This window comes from Pelophylax lessonae (genome assembly GCF_965119305.1).
Source record: "Pelophylax lessonae genome assembly, chromosome: 2".
NCBI lineage: Eukaryota > Metazoa > Chordata > Amphibia > Anura > Ranidae > Pelophylax > Pelophylax lessonae.
In genome coordinates this window covers 640,182,072-640,204,866 of record NC_138769.1, presented here as the reverse complement: position 1 = coordinate 640,204,866, position 22,795 = coordinate 640,182,072, and the positions used below count along the sequence as shown (strand labels likewise).

Below are 22,795 nucleotides of genomic sequence, written 5' to 3'. Positions count from 1 at the left end.
GTACTCATCATGCTAACGTTTTGTTTCTGTTGCAATGCGTTAAGTACAGAATATGCTGCAGTTTGTTTCGTGCTTACAAACAGGAAAGAAAACATTGATTAACTTTCACCAACCTTTGAGAATGAAAGAATTGAGTCTCCAATGCACCGATCTTTTCAAACAGCAGCATAGAGCAGTTTTTGTGCGAATTTAGCAAAATACTGTGGTCGGAACTGAATATTCTGAAAGCGAGCCAGAACGGCATGCATTGATTCAAATGTGCTTGGTGCACAATAGGCTCCCACACAGAAACAAAATCACGTAGAGGACATGCAGCCCACATCATACAAGGCATTTTGTGCCTAGTGCCTACTATATGTTGTGCAATTCATAGCCCAACATGCAACACATCAACATTAATAGAAATCAAATTCAGTAGTACCGTTGTTATTAAATCAGTGTCAGAAGTGTTAGGTGAAAGGCATTTAGACATTTAAACAAACTAGCAACAGACAGAGTTAAAGCAATTTGTCCATATTTCACATGTATTATAAATAAAATCCTACTGCAATAAACAGTGATTGCTGATTGGTCTCTGCTTTTTTTTTTTCGTTTTTTAGATGCTTAAGGTTTTTTTACACTGCACAGTTCAAATACTGCAAGCATAAATATAACTGCAGAGTTATTTCTGATTAACATTTCAGGGATTTTTCTTCCTTTTCATTAATGTCAACCATTTTTATGCTGCTACTAGCTAGTCTTATGCAAATCAGAACTGCACTTAACAGCCAAAGAACAGATGGTCTAGGCCTGTTTTAGTCCACTTTTAAGAATCCCGCCAACATTCTATATTTAATAGGGGAGCCATTATAAAACTTGCACGAGTTAAACAAAGGGCAGTTAATGCCTTTTGGTAAAGTAATGCAAATGAGCTTTTTAGCTCACAAAGTGAGTCATTGTATTATAAATAACGTACTTTGTTTAAAAAAAATAAAAAAAAAATATAGATTTGGATAAAAGCTCGAAAAGTACAGAAAGGGCAGTTTTTAGTCTTCATTTATTGAGCAAGTGTCACAAAGAATTGTGTTACTCACAGCGACTAGCTCACTCTAAGTGTACGGGCAATGAAATGAAATGGAGAATGTAGATGCCATTGGCAACTTAGACATATATTTAAGCCTGCTAGGCAGAATGTCATATATTTTTGGTGCTATTGAGCACAAAACTTCCAGAGACTGTAGTGCAAATGGTGTACTGGTAGATCCCAGTGATCAGGGACAAATCTCTCATTGCACTGATTCGCCCATGTATGGGGGTCTGTACACATGAAGACAGAAATACATATATTTTATATAATCATATTTACAACAATATTATATACTTATTAACACAAGGGCTTTTAGGTAAGAAATGCACTACTCTAAAAATTGTTCCTTACTTAGAGCTCACATTGCATCATAAGACACTCAAAGAGGTCTTCCGCTTCTTCTATGAGCTTGAAGCTTAGTCACCCATATTAATTTGGCAATAAAAGATACATGTGAAATACAGGCAACATAGACTTCTATGCAAAGTGCCTACCATCAGCTCAGACCAAGAGGTTAGTGGGAACATTATTAAACCCTTTGTTGCTGAAAGTGGACAGCACAATGTCCTGGACCCCTCCTGCCACAGAGAGCTTAATAGTAATCATCCAGTCTATATGTTAGTATCCTGCTATGCTGTCATTGGGGTTACAGGTAAATCAGCTGAGAGAAGCATTCATTGCAAAGATTTGATTTCTACCAAAACTCCATCACCTTAGATTCCTCAGATAAGAGTGGATTAGTGATTTCAGGCAAAGATGCATCAAAACTAGAGGTTCTTGTGTTAAGGGAATGGGGGTCAGCAGAGGTTGTGTCACATGATGTGGAGGGAGACTCCATGTGATTTGTCTCTTCAGAAGGAGAAAGGCTTATGATCTACAACAGAAAAGGCAAACAACATGGCACAAATGTTAGATCCAATATTTTAAACCTTTACATTTTGTTTGGGCTTCACTGCAACCAATAAAAACAATAGAAGTATTAACTGACAAAGTCCCCCAGAGTATTAGAGATCAACTGCAATTTCAAAAGAACTTGATGGCAATCGGGCAGTTTTGGGGTCCCCACAATGGCAGCTGAGCTTCACAAGTCACCATGTTGGTCAAAAAAAGCTTGGCTAAGATTTTCCAGCTGACAGAATATAGTTTTCAAGACATGAGCAGCACCATGGCCATCTATTGGACTGCTGGGTTTTGTTAGTAAGCAATCTTTTCACAGACAGATCTTCATTACCCTTATATACTATATACATTATAGTGTATAATTTGTATGACTGGAATATTAATACGACATGAGCCATCAAGCTTACTTCTGTATTGATAGAGGACAACAGCAGCACAAGTCCCTGATGCTACAATGATGTCAAAGTTTTTAGGTTTACCTGCTTAATTATTTCTTTTAGTCTAAATATAGACTTATGTTTATCCCAACAAGTAGGGGGTGGAATGAGTCAGTGCTCTGACTCATTCAGCTGTGTTAGTAAACTGTAGCTTGAGTTATTGAACACTCTAAAAACAGGCTTTTTTCATCAAAGCAGCCAAAAACAGATAGGTAAACATGTGAAAGTGTGCTTATAGCCAACATCTGCCAAGGATATGTATGAAATGTTCATATGCAATAAAAATATTATAAAAGTTAGTAAAGAAAATGTATAAAAGCTATACTTTTCCTCTAACAATATATGAAATAAACATAGAATAGAAAAGCTATGCCAACTAACGTGTATCATATCACACAGTCAGACAGATACAAGTGTGCCCTATATGGAGGACCCTTGGGTTTTGTAGGATTTTGGTTGACATGTGAACGATGCCATATTATTGTACGAGGTGATCTCAGGCATAAAGGTGATTTACATTCTGGAAAACCCCCATCAACAATGGCATTACACTTACTAAGTCAGAGGCTTCCAGAATCTGACTTGTAGTTAGATCTTCTTCTTCAGAAGATTCATCTGAGTCATCCTGGTTCAATTTGCTCAGACTGTGCGTGCTTCCTGACAGCTGGCTTTCTTCCAAGAGCTGCATATCACACTTGTCCAGACTGTCCAGAGAACGCCTACGAACACCCCAGTTGAAATTATCCATGCTTTCTCCCTGCAATAATAAGCATTAAAAGCTGATGACCAAACTGCACTGATAAATTTACAGGACCCTATCATACAAAGAATAAAAATGATTTCCCAAGTGAAACCTATTTACTTATCTGTGATTTTGAAATAATCTCTTTAACCAGAAGGGTTCCAGTATCCTCACTCAAAGACGTATATAGAGTGTTTTTATCTGCACGTTCCCATTCTCTAAAAATGTCTGCCATGCAGACCCACCCAGTGCCTAAGTGTTTAATTAGATGTCATACGAATAGTATGTTTCTCTGGCCACTCTTCAAAGATCCTGTATTTTCACAAGATCAGCGAATGCATGGGCTGCTTTTTCCCACAGCTTACTACCAGCCAACGACACATTCAGGATGAATCAAGTTACAATTCAGAGAGATTCAACATCTTTGCAAGCCTCGTCTTCCAGCTAGGAGCCTCTGCAAAGTGGTATATAATCAAAAAGCCCACAGCAAATGGCCAGGCTGCACATAGTGCACATGTGGTTTGGAGACTAAGCATTATGAGAGAACCCGTCTTCCTGTACCTCATGTTCTAAACAATGTACTAATTACTTGCTGTACTAAAAAGGAAGTAGTCCCTATGATTAAAAGAAAAGCAGGAAACAAACTTCTTTTGTGCTTAAGTTCACTACACATTCATACATACAGTATGAAAGGTCAATGTAAAATCTATGCAAAGCCAAAACTTTTTTTTTATATTATTTTAGATTTGGTTACAGTAAGTGTTAATGCCATCAAACTTACTTCTATACTGACAGATAACTGTGCAGATGGCTCCCAATTCTGCTGCACAAGCCCCTGATACTACACTGATGTCAATGTTTTTTTTTTTTTTTTTAGAAGACTTTTAGTTTAAATATGGACCTATGTTTATCCCAACAAGTAGGGGAGGAGGAATGGGTTACTGCTCTGACTCATTCAGCTGAATGACTAAACTGGAGCTTGAGCTATTCAACTCAATAAAAAAAAGGTAAAACAAGTGAAAAGCATGCTTTTCTCATGGTGACTCTAGTACAGAAAATCCAATCCTGACAGGGGCCCCAACCATTTCCTACTGTATCCAAAAATATTAATTCAATTGGTTGTTGTAGGTTAAAGCTGGCCATAGATAGATCCAATTTGACTGATTCTGCCTGGACTGGCCGAATTTCAATCCATCTGTGGCCACTTTGGCTCAACGCAAGTCAATGGAATGATGGACTTCTGTCAAAAGAATTTCTTGTTGGAAATGTTTTCTCAATGTTTTTTCTTTGCGCACGATTTATCCAATGCTGTTTAGCTGTCTTATACCCCTTGGAATAAAAAAAACATTAAAACAAGGACCTGCAGGATAAAGGTTTTCATGTTCTCACCCACTGTGAGAGCCCACCTCTTCTATGTTATTCTTTCTAGATGTTGGTGGGAAGGATGCAAATAGTAGTTTAATGAAGTCCAACGTAATATAGGAGTAAGGCTAGCCACAGGTGGGCAATGAGGCATCTTTAAACACAAAACCAACGTGCGAGATGATATAAGTAGTGCCTTTCGATCTATCTTTCCAGAGGGCTGGAAAATCCGTCAAGAGATATTGACTGTGTCCTGCTAAGGCAACACTACATTGCCAAAAGCCTAAGCATCACAAGAAATTCTGGAACAGGATTGTGTATGATCACCCCACAATAAAGTACCCAAACACAAATGATTCTAAATGTTAACATTGCCTAACATACACTATCTATTATATGCTGAACTAAATTAGAATAGCTTGTCTCTATAGTGTCTACTGAGAACAAATGGGAGTTAGTTAAACCTTTCAAACCTACAAAATAGATGCCTTGTAGACCTAAATCTGCATTTATTTTTGTTTCTGTGCACTTGGGCTGTTGTACAAGCGTACCAAAACCAGTTGTTCTGCATGCTAATTTGGTTGACAGCAAACCCATATTCCAGCACTGGATGGATCTATGTGTGCCAAATTCTAACAATTAAAACTTTCCAAACCTGTACTTTGTCTCTTGTTCAGTCTTGGGCCAAACAAGGTTGCTATGCTTTATCTTCATGAGTTTAATTTCAGTGGGTAGGTCAGACAGAACTGACTGGGCCATGAACGCCAGCGAAGTCATAAAAGCAGGCAGTTTATGCTCTGCATTTCATATAGTAGTTTACCAAATGCTTAAACATGGTTTATGGCTGGACTTGAAGGAGACGTATGGGATTTGAAAAAATTAAATATATATGCTCACCTCCATGCTGCAACATGTGTGATGCTGCAGCTGTCCCACGTTGTCTCTAAGATCGAGAGTGATCATCACATAACCACTAATCACTCAGTTCTAGGTCTACTTTGAGCAGAGAGCAGTAACTATCAGTTCTCTGATCTGCTACTTCAGCACCCACTGGTGTGCTGAGCAGGAGAGGGGACGGGAGTGGCTGGCTCTCATCCACGTACTGAAAGGCAAAACCAGCTGTCAGACAGTGGGGTGGGTCCCAACGATATTGCTGGGGTGCTTCCCAAGTCTGAATCGGCTCTGCCAAGTCAACTGCTAGTGGGCAAGCCTGGGTCACAGGAGGACAAAAGTAATTGTACCTCTGTGACCCATAAGAAAAGTATGGCCAAAAAAGCATATGTCTCTTAATGTTACAGGGCACTTACAAGCAGATGGAGAACAAGGGTACAGTTTGCTTTCTTCACTTACCTGCTGCTGTCCCCCTATTTTTATTCTACAGTAACACACACTGTAAGCTTATACATGTCTTACTCTTACCTGTTACTACTCCTTATACTGGCCATGTGCACAGAGATGAGATGGTACAGAAAATAATCATGCTTGTTTCATCTGACATACATATTCACTGTTTTACCATATGAGACAAACCCCCATTACTGCCTCAAAGGGTTCCAGTTTACCTTAGTTCATTCTGGAGATGAAGGAAAAAAAACTAGGCAAAAAGGTCGAACCTCCCTGTTCGCTAGTAAATCAGATCTCCCAGTTTGTACATGTGAAATACAAAAATTAATGTGTAATTCAAGGACAACCTAACTACTCTCAAAGTCGTCCCCTCCCCCTTCCCCAACCTATTCTCACTAATCAGTGTAATAAAGATCTGTATACTGGCCTATTTTCGGGCCGCTCCAGTCATGTGATCCCTGCTCCCCCATGTCAGGCAGTAGCGGCTGCACAAAAGAGAAGAGAACGCTCTGACAATGGCTAGTAAAGCCTGAAGTATTCAATGGCCTATCCATTGCTGGCGCTCCCTCCACTCCACAGCGGTACTGGCTGACACAGATGAGCGAGGTCAAGTAACCAGGCTGGAGCAGCCTGAAAAAAGGGCAAGTATATACATCTTTCTAACACAGGTTAGTAAGCATAGGTAGTAGGAGGGGGAGGGGATAGTTTTAAGAGTAGTTAGGGTTATACCAGAATTCCACTTTTTTGCTGCACTGCCTTCTGCAGTCAGTGACAATACCTGTGCGTATATAGTAGCAGGTATCGTCTGCATTCCCTTAGGGCACATAATCAATCCTATGGTATCATGAAGGAGTCATGAACAACCATCAGCTGTGTTACCTTATACCTAAGGGTACCTTAAACTCCTCTAGATATTAGACATCTTTGTTTATATCTTTCTTTGCAAACGTATAAAGCTGAATTCCAAGAATCGGAAAGTAACCTTTCAGTGGGGTCCGTCTGCACTACAAAGGATAAATGCATGCTAAGTCTAGGGGCTAGAGGAAAAGGCTGTAATACTTATCTTATTCTTTGCTCCTCAGGCCAGAGACACTCTTCTCTTCAACACTTCAGGTTGCAGGCAGGCTGTTATATACAATGTAGGCTCTGCATTGCATATTACAACATCAGTGTGTGACTGTCAGCCGGAGTGCCTTAGAACAGAGGCTGTGGGGGACCGGTCACACAGTTTGGTGAATGGCTGCTGGAGCAAGTAATAAGCTGTGGGGGACCGGTCTCACAGTTTGGTGAATGGCTGCTGGAGCAAGTAATAAGGTAAGTATAGCATCTTAGATCTCAAACCCTAGCCATAAAAAGCGTTTAAAGTGCAAGTTCACCTTTTCATAAAAAAATGAAAACCTGAACACACACTCTACCTCCTCCTCACACCCCCCCCCCCCCCCCCAGTCCCTGCAACCTCTTACCTTCCTGTATGATGAATGGTCACTACCACACAGCTGGTGTAGTGGTCCAAGGATTTGAAATCCCCTCTCTTCCCCATTTCTCTTTAGGGCTTCTGGAACTAATCAGAGTGATTCAGATAGGTTTGTGCTGTGCTGTGCTGGCAGGTGTCTGCTTTGCACATTTGGAATCACTCCTGGAAGCCTTAAGTAAAGAAGGGTAAAAAGGGCAGGCATTTCAAATCCCTAGACTGCTACACTGGCTACGTGGGCAGTGGCAATTTATCACCATGGAGGTAAGTGCAACAGCGTTGAGGGGGAGGGTGTTAGTTCACCTTTTTGTTTTTTGTAAAAAGTTGAACATACACTTTACCCATTGCAATGCAGGGAGGCCCCACTGCAAGGGTATTTATTTTCTGGTGCCCAGATTTGGGCTTAGATAATGTTAAAGAAATCTAGTATGCAGCAGTAGTAAATGGTCATTCTTTCTACCATTTTCTACAGTGCAATCTATTTATTTTGGTTAATGGTGTATTTTAAGAATAATACAGTGGAGGGAGTTGCCTTTTAAGGCAGCCAAAAAGGCAGTTTTCACAAAAGCCAGCCAGAAGTGTTCTCTCCAAATATGCGCGAAACATTAAGTCCTCTTTATTTAGCAGCAAAACCCCCTTTAGTAGTTTGCCAAAACCACAGCAAAAATGTTTTCATGCCACCAACAATATATTTTAGGTGCACAAGTCATGCATCTAAGAAGCTCTGCTCCCTCGAATAGGCCCTTTTATGGCTACTGAGTGATCTGTGAGAAATCTACAATGAAAATGGACAGACAGTGCCTGGAACGTCAAAAACACTTTCACTTTTAGATCATCTTACCTGAAGCTCCTGGATAGCAGATATAACAAGAACAAAACAAAACAAAAAAACAAAAACAAAACAAAAAAAAAATGAAGAGAAAAACTGTTTTAAGTCTCTAGAGAATATAGTCACCACAGTTATACACATATTTGCTATGAGAATGAGACAACACTGACAGCGGTAAACACTTAGAAATGGAAAGTGAATGTTTAAAGATATACTAATGAAGTGCTAATGAACATAAAGGCAAATCAATCATCCAAACAATCAGGTTAAATAACTTTTTTGTAATGTGTATTGTATATTAAAACATAGAAGGCAATACTTCATTCTTGAATTGTCACTAAATGTCTTTGTCATAGTCCATTCTGTGGTGATCTAGGAGCCTTACATTAGTCCTGATCCACAAGTTGCACTCATATGCCTTGTGTACACAAAATCCATTGAAATTGCTATGTTTTTACGTTGTTAGCAGTGATAACTACAATTCACCAAATGTGCCAGAAGTTCTTAGGGCATTATTCACCAATACAAGCTCAGCAAACAAAATATGTTCACAGGGTCTAAACCAAGACACTTTTTTACCATTAAAACTGCTATCTAGCAACAGTAGTATTTGCTTAAAATGTGTTCTTTTCGACCTTGCTCTAAGACTCCATTCACACTGCCGCGACTTGTCATCCTGACAAGTCGCGGTCCATTGACTGCTACAGGACCCGTTCTAATAGGAGCGACACAAGTCGCTCCGACTTAGAAAAAGGGTCCTGTACTACTTCGGGGCGACCTCGAAGCGACTTGCATAGACATTCATACTTCACAAGTCACCCCCGAAGTAGTACAGAGTCGTGCCGCTGCAGTGTGAATGCGGACTAATAAAAACATAGGGGTTGATTTACTAAAAGCAAATATACTGTGCACGTAGCAAAGAGCAGTTGCACCCTGCAACAGCAGTTGCTCCAGAGCTTAGTAAATGAACAGAAGCTCTGCTGACTTCCTTCATCCAATCATGTGCAAGCAAAAATGCTGTTTTTTTTTTTTATTTTCCTTGCATGTGATTGGGAAGCTACCTTCATTCGAGAGAGATTGGGTTGAGACTTCCCTCCTCCCTTATGACTATCCATTGGAATATCCGAGGTTACAACTTTCATTGGAGTTATCAAAGACCTACTGTATCAGTTTATCAGACCCGTTTGCCATATGGTATTTTGGGTCCACAGTCTCTAGTGACCGCATTATCTCTCCACTGATGGTGTCGGGATCTGGCAACCACTGTGACCACACTTATCATTTTTGGATTGTTTGCTGCACTATTCACATAGGACATTCTTATAATATGTTTATTTACCATTTTGGTGAATTCTTCTATTTATGGACTTATTTGTTTAATCACTTTTAGCGCTGCACTTTATTTTGTTCATGTTATTTGCTAACCTATTTGTCTGGTTTTTGTGCTAGAAGCTTGGTCCATGTTTAGTTACCGCTGTTTATCATATTTTGTTTGCGATTGGGTATACAGTAAACCCCCGCTCCATCGCGGTTCAGTTTTTTGCGGTCCCGGTATATTGCGTTTTTTTTTTGTAATGTTATTTTACTATATAAATCATTAAAAATGAAATATTTTTGTGTTTTCCATAGCTCTTGCTATGTCTCTCAGTATCTTTTATGTGTTTAAATGAGTTTCTATTGTTTTAACAGTGTGTTTAAAGACCTTAAAATGCTTTTACATGTACAGTGACAGTAAAAAAAACATGCCTACAATGCATTTTAATAGGGTTTTTTCACTTTTCGCGGCTGGGTCCGGAACGTAACCCCCCGCAATGGAGGGGGGTTTACTGTACTTTCTAAAGTGAAACTTTACCTTATTTGCTAAGCTCTGGAGCAAATGCACTTGCAGAGTGCAACTTCACTTTGCAAAGTGCAGTCTATTTGCCTTTAGTAAATCAACCCCTTAATGTTTGCTGCAGTCCAGTCATTGGTATGCAGCCTCCAGTACTGTACTGGACAGCTTTGTAATGTTTGTTTATATACTATCAATGTTTTTGTGTAATCTAGATGCAAGGACTGATAAAAGTCCAAGTCCCTGCACCTTTCATCAAGCAGGATGCCACAAGGAGGAAAATATCCCTTTTTTCTAGACATGGATTTTTTTTCGTTGCATAACCCTTCCTAGAAGTAAACATATTTGTTACTTAATGCCCAATTTCAGGAATTAGACAAACTCTACCCTTGCAGTGGGCCCCCCATTTACTGATCTCTTTTGTCAATGAACATGAATGTGACATGTATTACGTCACTTCTGGGTTTGGCTATCACTTTCCCCCGGCTGCTGTGGCTGGAAAAGAAATTCATGCAGCATGATTTGTGAAACTGTCGTTAAAGTATGCCATCACATAGGGGACTATTGGCTCCCTATGTGATAGCAAAGGTAACAGTAAAAAAAACAAAAAAGTTATATCTATCTCTCTCTCATATATATATATATATATATATATATATATATATAAACATTTTACTGTTTTCACCACCACAAGCAGAGTATGTGCTTGCATACAATTGTGCTTCACGTGTTCTATATTGCTACAAACATCAGAGTGAGAGTAATAATTCTAGGGTCCTCATTTACAACTCTAAGCTGATAACCTTTAGAGGCTTTTAAAGTGATGCCTATGGAAATTTTTCGGTACCAAAGTCTGTTGCTGTTCACAAACGTGAAATTTTAAGGCTTAAAAAATTGGGTATTTATTTACTCATTGCAACCTCATCTTTTATATTTTACAAAAATTGGGTAATTTATTGTGTTTTTGTGGGCTAATATTAACTTAAGCGTATTCTTTTACAGAAAATATGCATTTGATAAACATGTGATAATATCATATGATATAAAAAATTGCATTTATCACCATTTTATTCTCTAGGGTTTTTGCTTTTTAGAAAATATTTACTATTTGGGGGGTTAACTATTCTTCAGGCCTACAAATGTCCATTTTAAAATGTGTGCAAAAAGTGAAAATGACTCTGGCAGAAAAGTAGTTAAAGGACCCCTGTGTTGTATCATGCTGCAGCCATCTTGTGTCTCTTACCTCTCCATCCTCAAGCTCCACATCCAGGAAGTCAAAATCTCTGAAGACACGGAACTGTTGCTCACTGTTTGTATCATCCATGATCTCCTGCTCTCTGATTGTATCCTCTGATGACACCAAACTGCTCTGGTGTTCGATCAAATCCAGATCACCGCATGAAGAAAAGATGACCTAGGAATATTAAGTACAATTAAAATCTTCCCCAGAAAACAGCTCCTTGTAATAGTTTCTGTTACTAATGCTGGCATTCAGCTTACAGCTGTAAGGCTTTCCAGTCCACACCTAATTCCTTTGCCTGTTATTTTTAGATTGCACTTTAACTATTTATGTTGGACAGGTGCCTTCAAACTGAAGCTGAACAAAATGAGCGACTCAGGCTCAAGGAACTTTTCCAAGGGAACAAGCCGGCTGCTTCCTCCTAGTGAACCTCTTGGTATTGTGTAAATGTTTAGATTAGACATCCAGAGCAGCTGAAAGCTGGAGTGATAAGGATGAGGAAAAACCAAAGGGGATGGAGAAACGTAAGGAAACTACTTGGTCTAGTGGGTGGGAATGTCTGGCATCTCTGTAAGGAGTTCATGGGTACATGGGCAGTGTGACTAAGTACACACAAGTGTTCTTGAATTATACTAACATATATCCATTAGTCTGTCCTACCTATATAAGTGCCAACCCACAAAGGCAAATCATATTCTTACATACTGCACTAAAAGAAAAAATAAATAACTGGATTGTTTACTATAGGCAGCATTATTATGTTAATTGGTTATTGCCCAAAAATGTACAAGCCAAGCCATGAATATTTCTACAGATATTTGCAGGTATGATTCTCGAGCCGATACTAGGTTTCAGGTTATAGGTGGCAGGATTACAAATCACTTATAAACTCTGGCACAAAGAAATGTACAGATGATAGGTAGCATGCTTGCAGGTTTTGGGCTGTATATGGGTTTTGTATTTTTTAGAATAAAATAAACTACTTAAATTATTATATATATTGAACATTAAGCAACCAAAAGCACCCACTTCTAATTGAACCTATCATGAGAACAATATTTGTGCTGTGTTTCCTGATAATTTTCACAATTTCTTCACTACTAAAGCCTCGTACACACGCACCGATTGTTGGCTGTGAATTTTCGGCCAACGTCCGATCGGCCGATTGTCGGCTTGTTAGTATGATGCTTCCGACAACCGACTGCGACTTTTCAGCTGAACAAAATCTGGTGTGCATGCTATAAAATTTTTGTTGGCCGTCAACAGAACGGCCGATTGTTCGTCAGTCAGTACAGATTTCGGTAGACAAAAATCAGATGAGCAAGACTGGGCATGCTCAGAGAAGAAAAAACACACGAAAAGTAAACCAGAACATGACATCACTTCTGAAGTTGGTTGTTGTTGGCCGACAAAATTCGTGTGCAGTCTAGAGCACATTTCAACCAACACAACACCACTGGACAAAAGACGGCCGATCGGCCGGCCAGCAATCGGTGCGTGTGTACGAGGCATTAGTCTGTAACAAAGTACAAGTAGAGGGTTCAACTCCAGGTTAGCAAATCTCAAATTGGCAAGTTCAAAATGGTTCTAAAGCCTTAAGGCTTTTCACCTTAATGCATTCTATGCATTAAGATAAAAAACCTTCTGTGCGGCAGAATCCCCCCCCCCCCCCAGCCCACTCTTATTGTTACCTGAGCCCGATCCGATCTAGCGATGTGCACGAGAGCAATGGCTCTCACTGCCGTCTTCCTCCTCCCTTGGCAGATTAATAGCAGCATGAGCTATTGGCTCCTGCTGGTATCAATCAAATGCTGTGTCAAGCAAGCAGGGGACGGGGCCAAGCAGCCCACTCAATAGACTCAGACAATGTGGCTCGGGAGAGAAAGCGGCTTTCCATGGGGGCACTTGCCCAAGAATAGGAGCCTGCAGTGCTGGTGGGGACCCCAGAAGAGGAACACGGCTGCTCTGTGAAAAACCACTGCACAAATCAGGCAAGTATATTTATTTTAATTTTAATAAATGAAGCTTTAATGTTGCTTTAAGGTCAAACATAACAGCCCAAAAACAGCCATACAGTTTCAAGACACATTCGCATAACTGGCATGTTAAAAAACGTTGTGCAGTGCGCATTTACCCTTTTAAATAATTCTGTGACAGTGGGGCTTATTAACAACTTGCCCCAGATGGACATACCTTACATACCCAAGCCTCCAAACCCCCCCCTGCCCCCTCCTCTGCCCCTCATGAATGAAGCCACCGGGTCACCATAGAGAAGAGGGAGGAACAGAAGTTCCCCAATTATCTCTATGGTCTATGAAACCGGAAGCGACAAGGATTTTCTAACTTCTGGTTTCAGTTTGTTGTTTATAAAAAACATTTTGTAAATCGATCTCGGTTTGATCAGATGCTTTTGAGGGCAGACGAGAGATCTGGGGTCTAATAGACCCTAGATCTCTCAGTAAAAAGTATCTGCCGCTGCCCATGCTATTACAAGGGATGGGACACTATTTCCCCCACTAATAGCAAATAATCATCCCTTGTGATAGCAAATAAATTTTTTTAAAGAGACAGTGTTCAAAAAAATAAAATAAAATAAATAAATAAAAAATGAAAGTGCCCCTGTCCCCCCCGTGCAAATGTGCACTGTATTGCAAACGGCATAGCGAAAGCAAAAATTCTAGCACTATGCCTTCAGTGTAACTCTCAAATGGTAACCTATAAAGGCTTTTAAAGTGTTACCTATAGAGATTTTTAAGAACCAATGTCGCCATTCCATGGATGTGTGCAATGTTAAAGTGTGATACGTCAGGTATCTATTTACTCAGCATAACATATTTTATATTTTACCAAACAATAGGGTATTATATTGTGTTTGTGTGCACTGAAATTCAATAAAGTGTACTTTTTCACAAACATATTTGCTCGCAAAACCGCTGTGCAAATATCATGTGACATAAACAATTGCAACAACCAACATTTTTTTTTTCATGGTCTTGTTTTTTAGAAAATATATAATGTTTGGGGGTTCTAAGTAACTATCTACTAAAAAATGCTGATTTTTTACATGTAAGTGAGAAGTGTCAGAATAGGCCTGGGAGTCAAATGGTTAATAAAAATTGAAATGGGGAAATATGATGCGTGTTTTCCAATGCCCGCTGTTCTAGCTGTCATTTTGCTTTAAGCGGGTGAGAGAAGGAAAAGTAACACCTTGGTTGCAATGGGAAACAGACGTTTTTTCTAGCTGGTGTTCATACTGTAACAAGATTGTTATTACCATTTTCTGTGATTCCTTGGAATTAGGAGCCCCCTGCTGCCTAAAACTGGATAAACATCACCAATTACGATTGATTATTATATTTCCAAACAGATACTCACAGAGGGGTTTTTGCTGAGGCCCACCTCCTGGCCACATAGTGTAAGGACATTCACCAGTTTTTCCCTTGTTTTCTTCTTCAGCAAATTGAAAGAAAGCAAGACAAAGCAAGAAAGAAAGCAAGAAAGAAAGACAAGATCATCATAAATAAATGACAATAAAAAGCAGCCCAACACATTTAGCTACTATAGAAATTCTAAAGGTGTAAAGCTGTGGTCTTTAAACTTTCTAAACAAAGGGCCAGATTACTGTCCTTCAGACTTTATGGGGGGAGGGGGGGGGGCAACTGTGGCCAGTGGGAAAATAAATTGTCCTGACATCAGTGGGAGTAAACAATGCATCTTTAATATTAGGAGGAATAGCACCTCTTCGTTTGTGTGAGAGGGAGGAGCAGCAACCCATCGTTGGTGTCAGTGGGAGGAATAGCATCCCATCATTGGTGTCACTAGGAGAAATAGTGTCTTATCATTGGTGTCAGTGGAAGGAATAGCGTCCCATCATTGGTGTCACTAGGAGAAATAGTGTCTTATCATTGGTGTCAGTGGGAGGAATAGCGTCCCATCATTGGTGTCACTAGGAGAAATAGTGTCTTATCATTGGTGTCAGTGGAAGGAATAGCATCCCATCATTGGTGTCACTAGGAGAAATAGTGTCTTATCATTGGTGTCAGTGGAAGGAAAAGCATCCCATCATTGGTGTCACTAGGAGAAATAGTGTCTTATCATTGGTGTCAGTGGAAGGAATAGCATCCCATCATTGGTGTCACTAGGAGAAATAGTGTCTTATCATTGGTGTCAGTGGAAGGAATAGCATCCCATCATTGGTGTCACTAGGAGAAATAGTGTCTTATCATTGGTGTCAGTGGAAGGAAAAGCGTCCCATCATTGGTGTCACTAGGAGAAATAGTGTCTTATCATTGGTGTCAGTGGAAGGAAAAGCATCCCATCATTGGTGTCACTAGGAGAAATAGTGTCTTATCATTGGTGTCAGTGGAAGGAATAGCATCCCATCATTGGTGTCACTAGGAGAAATAGTGTCTTATCATTGGTGTCAGTGGAAGGAAAAGCGTCCCATCATTGGTGTCACTAGGAGATATAGTTTCTTATCATTGGAATCAGTGGGAAGAACCCATTATTGGTATCAGTCAAATAAATAGTGCCACATCTTTGGTATCAGTGGGAGGAGTAGTGTCCCATCATTGGTATCAGTGAGAGGAATAGTGTCTTTATCATTGGTGTCACTAGGAGAAATAGGGGTTGTTTTACTAAATGCAAATAGACTGTGCACACTGCAGTTGCTTCAGAGCTTAGTAAATGAGCCAATCCATCATCCAATCATGTGCAAGCAAAAATGCTGTTTTTTTTACATTTTTCTTGCATGTGATTGGGCATTCTTTGTAAAGTGAAGCTTTACCTTATTAGGTAAGCCCCGGAGCAACTGCACTTGAAGAGTGCAACTGCACTTTGCAAAGTGCACAGTCTATTTGCCTTTAGTAAATAAACCCCATAGTGTCCCATCATTGGTATCAGTGGGCGAAATAGTGACCCATTGTTTGTATTATTGGGAGGAATAGTGTCCCATCATTGGTATAAGTGGAAGGAATAGTGCCCCATTGTTGGTATAAGTGGAAGGAATAGTGCCCCATTGTTGGTGTCAGTGAAAGAAATAGTGCCCCATTGTTGGTGTCACTGAAAGAAATAGTGCCCCATTGTTGGTGTCAGTGAAAGAAATAGTGCCCCATTGTTGGTGTCAGTGAAAGAAATAGTGCCCCATTGTTGGTGTCAGTGAAAGAAATAGTGCTCCATTGTTGGTGTCAGTGAAAGAAATAGTGCTCCATTGTTGGTGTCAGTGAAAGAAATAGTGCTCCATTGTTGGTGTCAGTGAAAGAAATAGTGCTCCATTGTTGGTGTCAGTGAAAGAAATAGTGCCCCATTGTTGGTGACAGTGGGTAGAATAGATCCCCATCATTGAGGTCAGTTTTAGGAACAGTGCCCCATCGATGGGGTCAGTGGGAGAAATAGTGCCCCGCTGTTGATGTCAGTAGCAGGAATTATGCCCCTTGTTGGTGTTAGTGGAAGAAAAAGTGTCCCAAGGACTAAATAAAGGGCTGCAGTTTGGAGACTACTGGTGTAAAGGAACCACAATTAACTATTAGCAAGCCTTGGTTTAAAATATCAGAGGTTGGCATGATTCTTAAAGTTGTAGAACTGCAACAGCTTCACACTGACCTCGAAACAAGCCACATGATCTGGAACAACAACAAGACTGCAGAGTGTTGAAAATACAAGTGACAATAAATTAAGACAACCAACCACCTAATACAAAGATTTGTTGATCATTATGCATTCATAATAAATCAATCCTTGCTTTACAAAGGCCCAAGCCACTAACAGCAAGACTCAGACTGCAAATGCTAAAATTATCAGCACTGAAGGAACAGAGGTACATAGGAAATTATGGCATCAACAGAGTGTTATAGTTCCAGGTGAAGCTTTACAACACCTGATGGAATAATTTCACTTGCAAAGGAGTCAATGGTGGTGTTATCACTTTTACCATACTTAAAGTGATACTAAAGTCTTGTTTTTTTTGTTTTTGCCTAAAAATAACAAAGATGTTATACTTACCTGCTCTGCAGTTGGTTTTGCATATAGCAGCCCAGATCCTCCTCTTCTCGGGTCCCTCTTTGGTGCTCCTGGCCCCTCCCTCCCTGTTGAGTTCCCCCACAGTAAGCAGCTTGCTATGGGGGCACCCGAGCTGAGGCCGCCCCCTCTTTCTCCTCATTGGCTTACTGACTTTGATGGACTCCGCTGCTGTCTCAGCCAATCAGAAGGAGAGTCCTCCTGCAACATCGCTGGATAGAGATGGGCTCAGGTAAGTATATGGGGGCTGAGGGGGGCTGCTGCACACAGAAGGCTTTTTATCTTAATGCATAGAATGCATTAGGATAAAAAAAACCTTCTGACTTTACAATCAATTTAAGTTAACTAGCAGACAAGCAAAATAATGATTTGTGCATTGCCTGATTTCGGGAAGTGTATGAATAGTAAAATAAGGACAACAGGCATTCCAAACCAGAATATAACAATCTTAGATCTCCATCATGGAAATCTACCAGCATGCTTAACATTTTATACTATTCCAGTGTGGAGCCACTTGAAAAAACGTTCAGCCAAGTATTTGGCAAGACTGGCGGGGAGCTTACATGTCCTCATTATTGATATTACAATGTCTGCAGGTATAAAATATTTGAAATCTAGTTCGGAAGCGAACACTATCAGCTACAGGTTTACTGGAGTAGGCAAATATCTATTTAATCAGTATAGCCAGTGAACTATTGTAGTATTTGGATGATTTCCTGAAAATAAAAGGCCCCCATTACAACATCTGATTGAAGAAATATCATAACACAAAGGAGGGAGCAAGGCATTTCTGTAATGCCTGTTTAATATCTCCATTACTTGGCTTCTCAGATTCCTGACATAGCAGCTGCAGCTGGCTAATTCCTTCTGCAAGATTTCGCCATAACATCATTTTTTCAGCTTACCACTAAACAGTGTAACACAGAGAGCTAATGCATCTTAAAGCATACAATGAATGAATGAAGATTACCTGAGAGGACTGGGGTCGCTTCCAGCTGACCGGGACTAAAGCGTTAGAGATGGATCCAGATGAGGTGGATGAGGTACTTCGAGTAACTGGCATTGCCCTACGTTTACCATCTCGTCCTCCAGACCCTTGAAGATCATCAAACCTTCTACCAATGATGGGGGTCTAGGGACACAAATACAATTTTATTTTAATAATATTAATGTATTATCTTGGAACCTACATCAACTGCCTGCCTACTAACAGGAGGAAAGCTATATTATACTAAACTTTATACACCATACTTGAACCTCAACCTAATCAGATGTTCTGCTGAAAAGTTGGGATCCAACTTTGTTAATGATGATCTGGTCATCCAACTGTGCATAACAGAAGCTTGAGTGAACCATGAATAATGCTCCTGACTACAAACTGCACAATTTGTCAATGGGAACCAACAGTGAATTGTAATTTTCCTGCCCGGTATTACATTCATAAATTAGCCACGCAATGTTGCACTCATATCTACTGTACGTACAACCTTTTTCAAAATGAAAAAGAGAGCCATTATGTGCTATCTTGATGGATTTACATATTTGGATAAGCCTTGGGACTTATCTGCTCCAAGATGACCATATTGGGGTATGAAATGGAAATCAGGAGCATATCATGAAAAGATGGACTGCTGCCAAGTATGCATACATTTACTGTTAGGCCTTTGATCCACCCAGCATTTTTGTACATTTTCATGCTGATAATTACTGCTCCATGCAAGATGCTTAGTATTTTATACACCTGATACATTATACACAAATCTTTATTGCTTATCACAGTGCACAATCTTAAAAAAAAGTTAATCTGTAAGCAACATGCAGTTTTTAAACTAACAGAGAAAATCAATACACTATCCAAAATGTAATGAACAAACAGCAGTTAACTCCCTAACAGGAATGTGTAAGAAATATAACATGAATAAAATAAACAGAGATGTGTGAAAGGTGTCACTCACGAGTACTATGCATTATTATGGTTGCATCGCCAGTATAGTTACAACACATTACCTGGGAGACATCAAAGTGAAAATCCAATGTCTTCCCTGGCAGCTCTTTGGAGGAACTCGTCCACAGTCTGCTAATCTCCAGTTTTGTCAAATCGCCGTGTTGATAAGCTGGTAACACCAAGCTAGCAGATCGAGATACAACCAGTTTCAATATATTGAGGGCTTCCTTCCAGTGGATACTCTGAGGAGACACAAATTCCTCACATTAGTACATGAATGCACCATAGAAAGCTTTTCCAAATGCAGGTAGTGATGGTTAATTGGGAAATTATACCATGCAGCCAACAGATATTTATTAGACTGAACAGAAAAAAACAGATTCCTCCATCCACACAAGTGAGTTGGATGGAGGTCTCCCCCTTGCTGGAACATTGTACTCTGACAGCACCAATCACAGCTGTCAGAATACACTGATCAGAGGCTGATCAACAACATTATTCCAGTGTCTGTTTGGAAAAAGTAAATCTAATGATCAACTTCTGTCGAACAGGGAAGGCCACACACAAACCGAAATCTGACGGATCCCTGCTGATCTGGCCTAATTTATTTCCATCTATGCAAATATTAAAGGGTAGGTAAACCCTAACAAAAACCATCTCATATTTTCTACCTTATGGTCTGTTAAATAAACCCTTAAAATTGTTTTTTATATCTGCTTGAGAAGTACAATAAATACCGGTTGATCTTGTCAGCAATTTAGAGCTGTTTGGTGTCTTGTGCACCAAGTGTTAGCTCAAGAAAAATAAATTAGGCATTAGTTGTTATCTTGGACTACAGAGCAATTAGACCCTATGTTGTAGAAATGAGGACAGTGGGAGAGTTACAGTAGGTTATCAAAGAACAGCTTGGTGTTGCTGACACTAGTCCACAAAAATTATGTGTTGTCAGCCCACAAAAAGAAATAAAGAACTGAGTGCATTTCTGGCAGATCAACAGATATTGGGGTTGATTTACTAAAACTGGAGAGTGCAAAGTCTGGTGCAGCTGTGCATAGAAACCAATCAGCTTCCAGGTTTTTCTGTCAAAGCTTAATGGAACAAGCGGACTTTAGAAGCGGATTGGCTACTATGCACAGCTGCACCAGATTTTGTACTCTTCCAGTTTTAGTATATCAACCCCATTGTTTTGTACTTGCAGGGTCTTTAAAGAGATAAAACACAGGGAGTGTGCATCTATCTACAGTACCTACTGCATAGGTTTTATTTTGACCTGACATGCACTTTAAAGTGGATGCAAACCATACCATAATGGTATTTTTCCAAAGCACTGTGTATCAAACAACAAACAACTACAGACATAGACATTACACTACTTATCTGTCAGTTTTTAACCTGATGGGTTATTGATTTCATGTGTATGAGCTACCGGCAGACAGTGCTATTCAAGGAACAATGGGGGGAGCAATGGGAGAAGTCTGAAAATCTCGACCAGTAGTATTGTTTTACTTGGATAGCAAGTGCCAGATATGTCCGCAGCATGTCCACTTATCTCCATAGGCCTGATTCATATTTTGGGAAATGTTGGCAAGCACAGATATCCCTTTAATGTCTATGGGCGGGTATATATCTTGTACTGTCTTCTCCTCCCATTAAAATCAAATTTTTTCTTTAACTCTTAATTCTTCCAGAATTACGTACACTAATCTTAGTATGCAATTGAGCCCTATATAGATGATACTCAACCAATTCTACCTCGTCGTTTGCTTTAATGCTGTTTTCCAGATAAAGTACTGGCTTGTGAAAGTATACTTTGATTCCTATTGGCCACGGTCAAGATGTCTTGGATGTCCACAGACTTATTTTCTATTTTAAGGAGACTCTCGTTCCCCGACATCCCCGCGCGTGTGACTGGTGGCTCCGATGTCCGCCGGCCACTCGCAATCTCCCGCAGGAGAGGGAGAAAGACAGACGGCTGATGTAAACACAGCCGTCTGTCATTCTCCCTTAGATCATCACTGAGGCTATGCAATTCTGCTATGTAGGATCGTATGTCTCTGTGATGATCTAACAAGCCACGCCCCCTAACAGTTAGAATCGCGCCCCTAGGGACACACTTAATCCCTTGATCACCAATAAAGTTAACCCCTTCCCTGCCAGTGTCATTATTACAGTAACAGTGCATATTTTTAGCACTGATTACTGTAGTAATGTCACTGGTACCCCCAAAAGTGTCAAAAATGTCAGTCAAGGGTCCAATCTGTCCGCCGCAGTCCCGCAAAAAAAAAAAAAAAAAACGCAGATCGCCGCCATTACTAGTAAAAAAAAAAAAAAAAAACAATGAAATGACATAAATCTTTCCGGTAGTTAGTAAACACAATAACTTTTGCGCAAACCAATCAAAATACGCTTATTGCGATTTTTTTTTACCAAAAATATGTAGCAGAAAACAAATTGGCCTAAAATGTTAAAAAATTTAGATTTTTACATTTTTTTTGAGAATTTCATATAAAAAAATTTGAAAAATATTATTTTTTCTAAATTGTCGCTCTTTTTTTGTTTATAGCGCAAAAAGTAAAAATCGCACAGGTGATCAAATACCACTAAAAGAAAGCTCTGTTTGTGGTTAAAAAAAAGGACATCAATTTCATTTGGGTACAGCGTCGCACGACCGCGCAATTGTCCGTTACAGTCAAAATAGGGTCTGGTCTTTGAGCAGCCAAATCCTCTGGGGCTTAAGTGGTTAAGAAAGATACTGTAAATGTGAATGCCTGGAAGTCCATGTTTATTCTATTTCTAAGCAGCACAGCAAGTATACTCTGTAATGGTACATAGGATGTTTGTATTCTCCTTAATGCTTGTTAAAATGCTAAAGTTAATTAGAGTAGACACTCCCTGATGAAGAGGGTATGTCTCTTGAAACGAATCGGTGAATGACCTGGATAGCAAATGTGTATGCTCCGACTTATGTCAACACATGTAAGCAGGCAACTTAAACACCTGTTTTCTTTTTGACTGCATAGCAACTTTCAGGCTGCATACAATGAAAAATGCTAATTTTTTTCTGTCTAGCATAGAAGATATGGTAAAGAATGTCTACAATTGAAACACAGACACTTCATGTATGTTCAATTACTTTGATTGGTGAATCAATTCACAAATTGGCAAACTGCAAAAATGTTTGGCTCACCTAAATGCATGCATGCCGATCTGTAGACAATCATACAGTATATGAATCACAAATGTCTACATTTTAACACTATGTAATTCCCCTTGGTTCAGACTGATCTGCTTGCAAATAATAAAAAAAAAAATCGGCCACACTAAAGCGGTATTCAATCTATAACCAAAAATGTAATATATTGCAATGTACCAATCATTAGATGTGGTGGCTGCATTAGATTTCGGTTTTAGGCTTGTTTTTCCTCTGTTTTCACTGGTGAACTGGTCAGTAACACACTTCCTTGACTAGAGTGCCCCAAATCTGGATGAAGGAGCACAGGGGGCACATTTGGACAGCAGCATGGTCAGTCTGAGAGGAGGAGAGTGTTAGATGGACTAGCAGATTTAGATACACATTGTTTCCATTTGAGAAGTTTGTAGACAGCTATGCACA

General features: G+C 39.7%; 1 protein-coding gene across 2 annotated transcripts in view; it reads right to left on the bottom strand.

The window, feature by feature from the left end:
• Positions 1 to 22,795, bottom strand: part of FRY (FRY microtubule binding protein) — a 364,889-nt gene that overhangs the window by 51,364 nt on the left and 290,730 nt on the right. For both annotated transcript variants that reach the window (XM_082244584.1, XM_082244585.1), the window contains exons 48-53: positions 19,245 to 19,424; positions 18,208 to 18,369; positions 14,598 to 14,672; positions 11,226 to 11,396; positions 2,960 to 3,160; positions 1,779 to 1,940 (exon numbers count right to left, since the gene is read on the bottom strand). In XM_082244584.1, the coding sequence (XP_082100710.1) occupies positions 1,779 to 1,940; positions 2,960 to 3,160; positions 11,226 to 11,396; positions 14,598 to 14,672; positions 18,208 to 18,369; positions 19,245 to 19,424 (951 nt within the window). The remainder of the gene's footprint in view (positions 1 to 1,778; positions 1,941 to 2,959; positions 3,161 to 11,225; positions 11,397 to 14,597; positions 14,673 to 18,207; positions 18,370 to 19,244; positions 19,425 to 22,795) is intronic.